Below are 13,070 nucleotides of genomic sequence, written 5' to 3' on the forward strand. Positions count from 1 at the left end.
GTGACCTTAGGGCCTTGCCAGTTTTCTGGCTGCCTCTGTTCCTGCAGCCACAGGCCTCCAGGTGTCATCCAGGGGGACAGGGCCCTAGGCTGTGACTTGTAGTCGAGGCTCCTTCAGAGTGCCTTCTAGCAAATCGAGCCTGAATGTGCCCATGTTGTCTCTACTGCTGCGGCTGCTGAGAGCAGCTTAGTCTATGGACTGTGATGTACTGCCTCAAGGGATCTTTTTGGCTCCATCAAGACACACCACTGCCCTGCACACACTTTGCAGTGATGCTGTTCTCATTTACATGGGGATAAAACTCTTCAAATATCCCTACCACTCTTTACGCCAGCCACCAGCTGTCTTTCTTTGCTTTCTTTCTTTCTTTCTTTCTTTCTTTCTTTCTTTCTTTCTTTCTTTCTTTCTTTTATGACACAATTCTTTATAGATTCTTGGGGAATTTCACACCATGCAGCCAAATCCTGCTCACCTTCCAGTCCCTTCCTATCCTGCCCTCACCCCTGCAGCACGTCCCCAAAAGAAACCCGCACAAAACAGTTAAAACAAAAACAAAACCTCACCTCGTTCCTTCTTCTTTCCAGCTCTTCATTCATCCTAGTGGCATTGGTTGTTGCAGTGTGACACACAGTATACACTTTTTTTCAGTCAGTTCTACCCACAAAATGTTCATTGCAGTGAGTCACTGGTCTGGTTCAAGGCCTCTGGCACACCATCGTCAGTGGACCCTCACTGAAACTCTTCTCAGATATCCTGCTGTTGCCCCAATCATGGAATCCTGCCTATTGTTCCACAGGACCAGTCCCTTCATGCACCCCAGCAGGTTATAGATGGGGTAGTTGTTAGGGTGGGCCAACCCAGGACCCAGAATACGGGTCTTGGTGGTAGCTGAGCTGGTCTGTTAAGACACTGGGCCTGTCCCCTTCAGGTGAGGAGCAAAGCCAGTTCTCTTAGGCCCATGCCATTGGGGCCAGCTCTCCAACACCCGTGGTGAGGGGCAGGGACCAGCTCCCATTGGGGAGGGGGTCTCATGGGGTAGGGGGCAGCTCTCATGCTGTAATGTCCAGTGAGGGGCAGGGCCATTTATCCCAGGGCCAGTGGGGGGCAGGGATGGCTCAGCACAACCCTCAGATTTCAACATGCATGGTTCCTATGACCCCTCATGTGGCAACATGGACATGGATATCATCACAGACCCCATCTACAGGAACACAGACCCAGACATGGCCCTAGGAAGCATCCTGGGCCTGGACATCACCATGGCCCTAGTATTGGCAAGGCCCTTAGACACTAACATGAGTCTCAGGAGTCTGTCTTTACCTTGGGCACCCTCACAGCCTAGAGTCACAGACATCAACTCAGACCCTGATGGCTGCTGGGCCACAGACCTGAACATGGCCCTAGGCAGCAGTCCAGGCCCAGACAACACCATGGCCTTGTGTGGTAGCACCAGCTGTCTGTCTATCCCATGGAGGCTAGACACTAGGCTTAGGTTGGCCTGACCTTTGAGACAAAGCATCCCACGCCCACTCTGAATGGCTTGTTGATTCTCATTCTCCACAGGAAGGAAGCACACTGTGTTCGGAACCATCAACAAACAAATGAAGAATCTGCAGGCCTTGAGCACAGCTCTCATGCGTTTGTCTCCTTTATTCTTCTGCATTCTGTTGTCTGATTCTGGAGTGATCTTTGTGTGTGTTTGTGCTCATTGGTGCCTCAAGGACCCAGATTCCTTTAATTTAGTCATTTATGTCTAGGACTGTATGTAGCCTAGAGTATGAACGCGTGCAGTGTCTTATTTGCAAGGCATCTAAGTGGGAGCAAGCAGGACTGGGAAAGCCAAAAAGCTATTGAAAGATGTTAAAATTATAGAGTCCATAGCTCTTTACTAGGGATCACAGTCCAATTCTGATCACTGCTGCTTCCTCTCCCTCCTCTTCCTCAGTACTTGAACTTGGGTGGTCTTGGAACTCTGTTTCTTGAGTTCGATTTTACTGTTTTACTTTTATCTCTGCCACTAATCCCGGACAATTGCTTGGCTTCTGTTGCAACACACGGAAGGGGGTAATAAGGAAAAGTTATTTTTGGGAAGCACTCTTGTGGTTAGGAATCGGAGTAAAGTGGTAATTGGATTTTGATATGGTGCATTGTCTACACTCGAACTTCCTAAAGTCTGAGCAGATCAGAGCCTCGTGTGCAGCTGTGTAAATTCTCGTGGCCACAGAATTGGCCTGGAGATAGGAGCCAGGCTAAGATGAAAGGATCATATGGGGTCTCAGCCTCTGCAGGGTGGGAATGAGCCCCAGCAGGGAGGAAGGCCAGAGCTGGAGTCACCCACCTTGTATAATTAAAGTTCCTATGATACCCACCAAGCATTTGTTTTCTTTTTCAGTCTTGTCTTCCCCTTGCTCCCTCATTCAGTTCTTTTGCCCTTATCCAGGCTTGGAATTTTGATGTTTTGTGTTGTGTGATTTTTTTTTTTTGGTTTTTTGAGACAGGGTTTCTCTGGCTTTGGAGGCTGTCCTGGAACTAGCTCTTGTAGACCAGGCTGGTCTCGAACTCACAGAGATCAGCCTGCCTCTGCCTCCCGAGTGCTGGGATTAAAGGTGTGTGCCACCACCGCCTGGCTTGTGTTGTGTGAATTTTAATTTTTTTTCTTGTTTCAAAACAGTATGGTTCGTGTGTCATTGGAAAAAATCAAAATATGAGTAAGAAGAAAAGTGAATTTAATGAGACATCTACAGTTAGTACTTTGACATGCATGATTCAGACGTGCTTACGTAAAGACTTTTGTCCACTCGTAGCAAAATAGAATTACATTTTGGTTTTGTTATTTTGATTGTTTTTCTTTTAGAGTATTTTTCATTATATCATTTTGGGGCATGTGCATGTATGTATGATTGGATGTTCTGAGGACAGAAGACAACCTGTAAGAATCACTCTTTTCATCTTGTTGGTCCCAGGGGTGAAACTCAACTGTCTTAGGCTTGGTAACAAGCACCTTTAATCTGTTGAGCCCTCTCACCAGACCTGGCGTTTTGAAACAGGGTCTCATCATTTAGTTCAGGGTGTCCTGAGTTCCCTCTTGTAGTTCAGGCTGAGATCTTCCTGCCTCTGCCTCTCAAGTGGTGAGATGGCAGGCATGCACCAGCAGGCTCTGCTAATGGAATCAGTTACTATGTAGTTTCTTTAAGTGAATTTTAGCTTAATCCCACAGGTATGCTTATAACATTTTTGGTGGTTAATTAATACTGTATATATAAACATTCTTTTAGTAAACCAATCACATATTGTATGTTAAAGGTTTTTTTTTTTTTTTTTTTTTTTTTAGTTTTTGGTTGGCTAGTATCGTGAGTGTTCTGTGAACATTTCTGGAAGTAAAAACTTGAACAAATTTATTAACTTTTCTCCCAGGATAAATTCCTAGAAGTGGGATTGTAGTGTCAAAGAATGTGCTGGGTAATTTTATGTCAACTTGACAAAAGCTAAAGTCATTTCAGAGGAGAGAACCGCAATTAGGAAAATGCCTTCGTAAGTTTGGGCTGTAGGCAAGCGAATAGGACATTTTCTTAATTAGTGATTGATGGGAGAGGTCCTGTCGACTGTAGGTGGTGCCATCTCTGAGCTGATGGTCCTGGGTTCTGTAAGAAAGCAGACTGTGAGCAAGCCATGAGGAGCAAGCCAGGAAGCAGCTCCCCTCGGTGGCCTCTGCAATCAGCTCCTGCCTCCAGGTTCCTGCCCTGTTGGGAGTTCCTGTCATGACTTCCTTTGATGAACAGTGATGTGGAAGTGTAAGCCAAATAAACCCATTTTTTATCCCGGTTCCTCCTTAGCTGAGTGTTTTCTTTTTTTTTTTTTTCTTTTTGGTTTTTTGAGACAGAGTTTCTTTGTGTCTTTGGAGGCTGTCCTGGAACTAGCGCTTATAGACCAGGCTGGTCTTGAACTCACAGAGATGCACCTGCCTTTGCCTCCCAAGTGCTGCGCCACCACTGCTGAGTGTTTTATAATGATAGACAGCATCTTGGCTGTTTCACCTGGACTTTAAGGTGCTGTAGAGTTACCGCTGGTATAAATGGCCCAGACGAACAGTGACCCTGGTGCTCCAGAAAAGCCAAATGGCATGCTAGAAAGAAGTTCTGGTTATTCATACACATTCTCCCTTAAACTATGAGCCACGGCATAAAATGTGACTTCTGTGTTTTGCTTCCACCTTCATTGGCTGCATCCTACTCTTAGTTGCCATGAGTGAATGTTGACATAGGACACCTCTCCTTACATACTTGTCATGGAATTAGTCAGACATGTGTGATTATTCCTAAAGGACATTGACACAGTGGAAGAAGCTTTGGCAGTTGGGGGTGGTGGAAAAGGAAGCAAGTGTGTTCACCAGCCAAGTTTGAACTTGATGAAACTTGTATCCTTCCTTGCAACACATGTTAATACCCATTAAACCTGTAAAGTAAGGTTGAAGCGGTGTTTATATGAAAATATAGATGTTTGTGGAAACCATGCTGTAAGTGCATATAGTACTATGTAATTATTCCCATGGCCATCCAGTCAGATTACCTTGAAAATCCAGAATGATCTTGATGAACAATAGCACATTGTGATTTCATGGTTGCTCTGTATACCTCCTACATAGAGGTATAATGCTTGTATCTAATAGGATTACCAAATTACATACCTTTTTGGTATCAGTAATGTGCCTAAAATACCAGTCTTCACTGGCCAGCTATGGTTTTGAAATGACGTTAAGATGCCAGGGGAGAAACTCTTATACCCTTATAGAGTCTGCAGGCTTTTCATCATTCTGAGAAAGGCAAGATGCTCTTTTTATTGAATTTAAAGCCTTGTTCAGTCCACAAAACAAGAGGGTTTTTTTTTTTTTTTTCTATATCCTACACAGTGTGGTTGTTTTAGCTAGCCTGATGCCTTTGTGGGTTAATTTAATCCCATGCTTGTTGTCTCAGCACACTACCCGCCCCCCCTGCTGCCCACTGGTCTTCTATTGAGCCGGACAGGGTGACTGCAGAGCTGCTGGTACCAGCCCAACAGGGTGGAGGGGCCAAGGAGTGATGGCAAGGAGGGAGCAGACAGAAACAGTTACCCCAGTTCCTGGAGTGTTTTGGGTGGTGTGGGCCAGTTGGTGAGTTCCTCAAAGGTACCTTTTATTAGAACATTGTTGGGGGAGAGGACCAGAAGAGTTTATCCCAGCTTCATCCTGGCCTTCAGTAACTCTTGTTTAACCCCTTCTCACCCAGGTCTTTGTTACTAATCTTAGCTTCTATATTGCTGTTCTCAGGTGCTGTTAACAAAAATACCAAAAGCACATGTCTTTAAAAGTTTTCAAAATTGAGACAGGCAGTGGTGGCTCACACCTTTGATCCCAGCACTCTAGGAGGCAGAGGCAGGTGGATCTCTGTGAATTTGAGATCAGCCTGGTCTACAGAATGAATTCCAGGACAGGTTCCAAAGCTACACAGAGAAACCCTGTCTCAAAAACCCAAAGGGAGCAAACAGTTTTCAAATTTGGGGGCTGGAGAGATGGCTCAGTAGTTAAGAGCATGGCCTGTTCTTCCAGGGGTCCCAGGTTCAATTCCCAGCACCCACCCATGGCAGCTCAAAATGTCCATAACTCCAGTTCCAGTGTATCTGACACCCCCATACAGGTATGCATGAAGGCAAAAGACAGATGCACATAAATAATTTTTTTTTCATGTTCTGGATGGTGGACATCATGAAGGTGCTGGCAAGGCTATTCTCTCCTGGAGGCCGAGAGAGAGAGAGAGAGAGAGAGAGAGAGAGAGAGAGAGAGAGAGAGAGAGAGAGAGAGAGAGAGAGAGACAGAGAGAGAGACAGAGAGAGAGACAGAGAGAGAGACAGAGAGAGAGACAGAGAGAGAGACAGAGAGAGAGACAGAGAGAGAGACAGAGAGTGAATGCTGTCTACCTTTCTTTGACTACTTGGGGTGTACTGGCAGACTCTGGTGCTTCTTGACTTGTAGACACAGAAGCACGACCTCCATCTCCATCTTCACACATTAGTTCCCACACCTGCTAAGCATGAGTTTCTAATTCTTCTTGGTTAGCTCGCCATTCTTTTCCAGTATCTCCTGATCCCCGCTAATCGCAGAGCCAGCTAACTGTCCAGGTTAGCTCATGTGCTAAGGCTCTGGGGCTGGGGCTATTGGAGAGGCACAGTTCATTCCACACACCAGCATCTGAACTGCTTGTGTGCAGGTGATACCACCAGCCTCTTCTTTTCCAGACTTCCGGTTTGGTTTTCCTTTGATTGTAACTTCTCTCACCTCTCTTCATTTAGTCATCACATCAGGAGGCTCGGGAGCTTCCTGATCTCTGTCTCTGTGTCTATCTCTGATGTCTTCTCATGACCAGGGTGGTCACCTGATGTCCGTGGTCAGGTCTTTCCTCTCTGTCTGCTTCCACAAGTCCCCCTCTGGCGTGGGCCTCGTCTACCTTAGGTATTAGTCAACCCTATCTTTTCTTCCTTTCTTTAAATTCATCTTCCTCATTGCTCATTCTTAAACAGAGATGTGATCCTGACTTTCATCTAAAAATATGGAGTGCTTTCTCTCTTCTGGTAGCCCGTGGAGGTCTGTCTCTTGATTTGGGTTTCTGGCAAGACAGCTCCAGCTGGTCTCTCTGGTCGCATTACCCAGTGTCTTCTGTATACACAGTGCATGCTTCTGCATTCACCTGCTACTCTCCCCATGTGCGATGTCCTTGTAGTCCTGTCCTTTCCATCTCTCTCCAGATGAACATCTTGTCTACCTGCTCTGTAGTACAAAATGCCAGAGGCCAATTATTTCAGTTTCCTCAAAGGCAAAATGTGTTTGAGAGAAAGTATCTCTAAAATCTAGTTGCTTTTAAAATGTATGTTTTAAACGTCATGCCTTTGTGAAGCCCTTCCCAGTTCTTCCGTGGGAAAGAAAGTGCCCTTTTCTTGTATCCCTTGTGCATTATTTCCTTTGCTCTTTACACGTGATGCCCTTATTCCTGGAGTTATGTGCACCCATGACGATCTCCTGGTTTTAGCCAAGAATGTTGCAGTCCTGTCTGCTTCCTTTCTCATCTCCTACATTCCCCTTGTCTGTCCAGTTGAGAGTTGGAGCAGAAGATGAAGTGTTCTGGGCAGGTATTCTCTTGAAATACTCATTCCTGAATGGTCCATGCATTGTGAAGGATGTGCTCTGGAAGGTGAATTATGGGGATGCTGCATGGAGGAAGAAGAATGGTGGGGATGCTGGATGGAGGAAGGAGAATGGTGGGGATGCTGGATGGAGGAAGGAGAATGGTGGGGATGATGGATGGAGGAAGGAGAATGGTGGGGATGATGGGTGGAGGAAGGAGAATGGTGGGGATGATGGGTGGAGGAAGGAGAATGGTGGGGATGATGGGTGGAGGAAGGAGAATGGTGGGGATGATGGGTGGAGGAAGGAGAATGGTGGGGATGCTGGATGGAGGAAGGAGAATGGTGGGGATGCTGGATGGAATGTACGGAGGTTTCCTTTTTGAATCTGTTGTGGTCAGGTGACATTCAGGGAAACAGCTAAGTTTACTTTGTAGTGCTGTACACAAATGTGTTCTCTGTGTAGGCAGTTTCAGAAGAATGAAGTGTTCTGTGAGGCATATGGAAATACTCTTATTTTCTTTCCTTATATTTCCAGAGACTTGGACTTTGCCAGTATATTAGTGAAATATTTGGACTTTTATAATATAAGTCAGTGGTGAAAGACCTTTGCTCATAGGAAGTCTTTTATGGACTTCTTTCCCCTTTTCGTCATGCACCCTGGCCTTTTATGCTCTTCTTGAAGCATAGATTTGATCATGTTGTGACATTCCTCAGAAATTCTCACTCCTATTTTTTTTTTGGGGGGGGTGGTGGAGAACATTATGGCCTCCTTCCTGTCTTTAAAGCTACCTTTGGTCCTCCAGCATACTCTTTTATGTACTTCAGTGTCCAGGCAAAAGTCAATTACAATTATCATTTCCTTGTACATGTCCTAGCTTTGTTGTGTGTGTGCACAGAAGCTGGAAGAGGACATTGGATTTTCGGGAGCTAGAGTTAAAGGCCATTGTGAGCCACTCGGTGTGGGGCTGGGAACTGAACTGCCGTCTCTGGAAGAAAAGCAAACTTTCTTAGCTGCTGTGCTATTACACAGGGAGGGTCCTCCCTCCTGCCTTTTACTTTCTGCCGGAAAACTGTCCTCATTGTTTTGGTCCCTGCATTTGGATTTATGTATCCTTTATACTGTCCCCAGACTAGAGCTATCTGCTTTACCGAATCCAGAAGTTCCCCGAGTCACCCTACAGGCCTGATCTAGCTGATGTTCCCTCTGTAGCATCCGCACTTCATGTGTGGCCAGGAGCTGCCAGTAATGAACGGGTATTTGTAGTCGGCTGCATGTGGTGTATACGACTGTTAATAGCGAGCAGGGCCACTTCTCTCTGTTGCCATCATTTTCCAGTAGCCAAGCTTTAATCACAGAGCTCAACAGTGTGCGGAGGAAGATTGGGGCCTCAAGTGTGGAGGAGACAGGTACATTAGAAATCACAGTGCCCTTAGTATTTGCTAACGTGCTCCATCCGCCCCACCCTTCTTCAGTTTCTATGTGTGATTGCCTCACCTGGATGCTGAAGCAAATGCTAAGTGCTGGTGTGTTAATTTGGATTTTACAGTTGGATAATGGTGACTGATTTTGTTGCTTTAGTGTATGGTTTTATTTTCTACAGTGGACTGACATTGTGTCTTTGTTTATGTTGCAGGTTAATATCCTTCCAAGAATTTGTAGCATTTGAATCTGTCCTATGTGCTCCAGATGCCTTGTTTATGGTGGCCTTCCAGTTGTTTGACAAAGCTGGCAAAGGAGAGGTTACTTTTGGTAAGGAACATGGTGGTGGGAGCATTTCTTTGTTTTAGGAATGAAAGATGCCCACACACTCCTTTTTTTTTTTTGTAATATTATTTTTTTCTCACATGATGTATCTTGATTATGGTTTCCTTTCTCCCTACCTTTCCTCCCATCCAGATCCACTCCCTTTCTGTCTCATTAGAAAACATTTCCTAAGGGCTAGTAATATATGGTATGACAAAAAATAACACAAGTTGGACAAAACAAACACAAGAAAAGGGTCCAAGAAAAGGCACAGGAAACAGATCTACTCATTTATACACTCAATAATCCCATAAAAACACCAAACTGGAAGCCATAATACGTACACAGAGAACCTGGTGCAGACCTGTGCACTCCTATACATACTTCCCCAGAACTGTGAGTTCATACGAGGTTTGATCATGTTGAATTAGAGGGCCTTGTTTTCTTGGTGTCCTCCACCCCCTCTGCCTCCTATACTTTTTCTGCCTCCTTTTCCTCAATGTTCTCTGAGCCCCGAGGGGAGGGATTTGATGGAGACACCCTATTTAAGGCTAAGTGTTCCAAGGTTTCTCATTTTCTGCATAATGCCTGGCTGTGGGTCTCTGTAATTTGTTCTCATCTGCTGTAGGAGGAAGCTTCTCTGATGATTGCTGAACAATGCAATCTGTATGTATAGCCCAATGTTATAGGAGTCATTTAATTTTTTTTCTTTCTATTGCTGCTGTTTTTTTCTTTCAGAACAGTAGTATTTGGTTTTACCCTAGGTCCTTGGGCTATCTATGGGTTTCATCTTGTGGAGTGGGCGGGCCTTAAGTCAAAATCAGATATTGGTTGGTTACTCCCACAGGTTTTGTGCCACCATTGCCTTAGAATGTCTTGTAGACAGGACACCGTTATAGATCAAGGGGTGGTGTCTGGTGTTGGCCCACACACATTCTTTTAAGTTTAGCATGTCCCTTTGAACAGTGATACATTTGGGTCTGTAGCTCACATGTCTTAACTCTTTGCAGAGGAAGGACAGTGCTCTGGCTTAGCTTTAATATAACGCTTTAGTTTCTAGGTAGACAACAGCATGGCAGGACTCCTTGCACACTCTCAGAAGGCGACAGCTAGTAAGGACTTGCGTCCCCTTTCCTCTCTGTGAGCTATGCTTTCCTCCATTCCACTGTGGGGGTGGAGGATGATCATAAGCCTCCACCACCACAAGTTCCCATTCACCCAGTGTTTTTTGTGGTCATCCTGTCCTTCCCGAACAGTTTGCTGGTTTAGAATGGTTCTGAATACCATGAGCTTTGAACTGCTGCTCCCCAGCTCTGTGCACATGGCGCTTTTCTGGTGGTGGCCTTTTTTAATTTTAAAAGGCAAGTGCATCTTCAACAAAGTTTGCTGCAAAGCTACAGAAAACCCTGGAATCTTCTATGTGTAGAAAGGGAAGACCTGGAGTTATTGAGGCCGGAGTAAACTCTGCTTTAAAGAAGCTGACTAATGAGGTTCCAGAAAGTTCCACAAGTGCCTCAGACTGAGATTTCTGCCAACCTCTTGTACCCTTGCTTAGATAGAAGCCGAGAGCCCTTTGAGCATGTGAGTTGTCCTTTAGGGGAAATGGCTGGCGTATCTGTGTGAATTTTCTTGTTGCTGTGACCACATATCCAACAAAAGGCAACTTAAGAGAGAAATCACTGATTTTTGTTTACAGTTTGAGATATGAGTCTATATGGGGAAGGCACCGAGGCAGGCTGGAGTGTGAGGCAGCTCATCACTTTGTTTCCACAGTCAGAAAGCAGAAAGTTGAATGTTAGCATCCTGCTCATTTTCTCCTTTTTATCCAATCAGAGACTCCAGGTGGGGTAGATGGTGCCACCCACATTCAAGGTGGTCACCCCCTTTTCAGTTAAATCATCCTGGAAACACCCTCATGATACATCCAGAAGAGAGTTTTCATGGTGATTGTAAAGGCAGTCAAGTTGTTATGAAGATGAATCATCACAGTGCCCACTTTAGATGTGCGATTCTGTTTCTAAATTGTTCAGACTTCTTGGGGGGGGGGTGCCGTGTTTTGGTGTTTGTGGGAAGGGCACAGATAAGGGACAAATACAGGTGCCACACAGCACAGGTTCTCAATCAAACACACTTATCCACCATCAGCTTTGCTATTTTTGTCCCTATGCACAGTAGTGCCCATTTCTTATCAAAAGCAGAGTTAAGAATGCCACAGGTAAGAGAGGTTAATTGGTTTATTGGATTGGCCTTTTGCTCTGTATCTGTTCCTCCAGGCTAATTTGTTATGACAGAGCTGTCACCCAGGTCCCCCACAGCACTGTACACACAGCTTCCAGTAACAGCCCTGAAAAAGACCATGAGAGTCTTCAACCAGACAGTGAGCATGGAGGCTCGTGGAAGTTGTTCTGATGATGATGCCATGGCATTGTTACCTTGTGGGTTTCACACAGTGTGTTGCTTCGTCTACTTCCTTGACTGTACAAGTCTGAGTAGAAATGGGAGGAGGCCAGGTTGGGGTGAAAAGAGTAAGGAATGGACTCCTTGATGCATAACACTTTTCTTCCTGGGGACACATTGGCAAGGGATATTGGCGGCAACAGCCATGCTAGGATCCCTGGTGGAGGATTGAAAGAAAGTTGAGGAGAGAATAATTCTGGCTTACAGATCCAGGGGCTACGGTCTATATCAGGGAACATGTGGTTCAGGAGCTTGATGTGTCTGGGCATACTGCAACCACAGTTGAGACGCAGAGAGCTGACAGGAAGTGAGGCTGGGTTCCCACCAAGGCCCACCTTGATGCCATACTGCCTCCAGTGAGATTCTACTTCCTGCAAGTTCTACCCTTCCAGAACCACACTGCCAACTGGAGACCTGTGTTTAAACACATAAGCCTGTGAGGGACATTTTAAATTAAATCAGTAGACCCAGATTCTCACCACGGCAGGGGGAGATGTTAGGACAGGAGAAGCAGTGGGGGCAGACAAGAAGCAGCTATAAATTTAGAAAGGACAGTGGTGTGAGGGTTATGGATAGGGGAATGATTTTAGATTTTTGAACACTGAGGCAGTGCCTTCCACTTCCAGACCATGTGACAAGCATCACCACATATGGGAGTGCTATGTGAAAAGCAAAGGTCTTTAGAAAAATGGTGATATGAAACAATAGCCTGAGTAAAGGACCCTCTGCCTTCCCCTGCTGTCTTAGTTACTTCTCTATTGCTGTGATAAGGCACCGTGATCAAGGTTCTTTATAGAAGAGTTTAATTTGGGAGGTTAGAGTCCATAATGACATGCTAATGACCTGGTGGTAGGAACAACTGAGAATTGGCATCTTGATTCCTAAGCAGGAGGTAGTGGTGGGGACACGTATACAGATAGATGGACAGACAGACAGACATACTGGGAATGACTTCAGTTTTTTGGAAACTCAAAGCCAGTGACACATGTCCAACAAGGCTGTGTTACCTAATCCTACCCTAACAGTTCCACCAACTTTGGACCACTTATTCAAATAGATGATCCTCTGGGAACCATTCTCATTCTAACCATGACAGCTGGTTTCTGTTTTTCTTATTCTTTGAGAAGTCCTTTGACCAAATAATGTTAACTGTGGTCCTTCTGCTGTGTGCTTCTCTCTCTCAGACTGTATGAGATTGGCAATCCCAATTTGGGGGAGTTCACATTCTCTTTATGCCATCAGTTGCCTGTGACTGGTGCAGAGCGCAGAGCCCCTGGGCCACCACTACCCTGTCCTTATGTAATGTATTACCTGTGTGATCATTGAGGTTCAATGACATTTTGCATGTATGTCCTATGTACACTTATGATAAATCCATTAGGAGTTCCCCTTCAGATCTCATTAAAATATGGCTTGGATCTTCTGAGCCATTAGCCCTCAGATAATTCTAGCTAACAGTACTAAGGTATCTTAGTACTGAGGAAAGAGTACTAAGGCACAGTACTAAGGTGTCCAGATGACCACTGAACTGCAGGTTATTATCAAAGTTCTAACATTTTTCACAGGGTAGGTGTGGGTGTCTTTTAGTTTAGGGAAACAAAGCAAGTGTAATGGGGCAGCCTAAGGACATTTGGGCAGCAGGTGCTGTAAGAAGTTAGCAATGTGTTCTGGGAAATTCATCACAGATTTGAAGAAATAAAAACAGCCAGGCAGTCAC

General features: G+C 45.2%; 1 protein-coding gene across 2 annotated transcripts in view; it reads left to right on the plus strand.

Annotated features, from left to right (window-relative positions):
* Slc25a13 (solute carrier family 25 member 13) overlaps window positions 1–13,070 on the plus strand; it is a 189,850-nt gene that overhangs the window by 57,787 nt on the left and 118,993 nt on the right. For both annotated transcript variants that reach the window (XM_027389891.2, XM_027389892.2), the window contains exon 4: window positions 8,787–8,902. In XM_027389891.2, the coding sequence (XP_027245692.1) occupies window positions 8,787–8,902 (116 nt within the window). The remainder of the gene's footprint in view (window positions 1–8,786; window positions 8,903–13,070) is intronic.

This window comes from Cricetulus griseus, assembly GCF_003668045.3.
Source record: "Cricetulus griseus strain 17A/GY chromosome 1 unlocalized genomic scaffold, alternate assembly CriGri-PICRH-1.0 chr1_0, whole genome shotgun sequence".
Taxonomy (NCBI): Eukaryota; Metazoa; Chordata; class Mammalia; order Rodentia; family Cricetidae; genus Cricetulus; species Cricetulus griseus.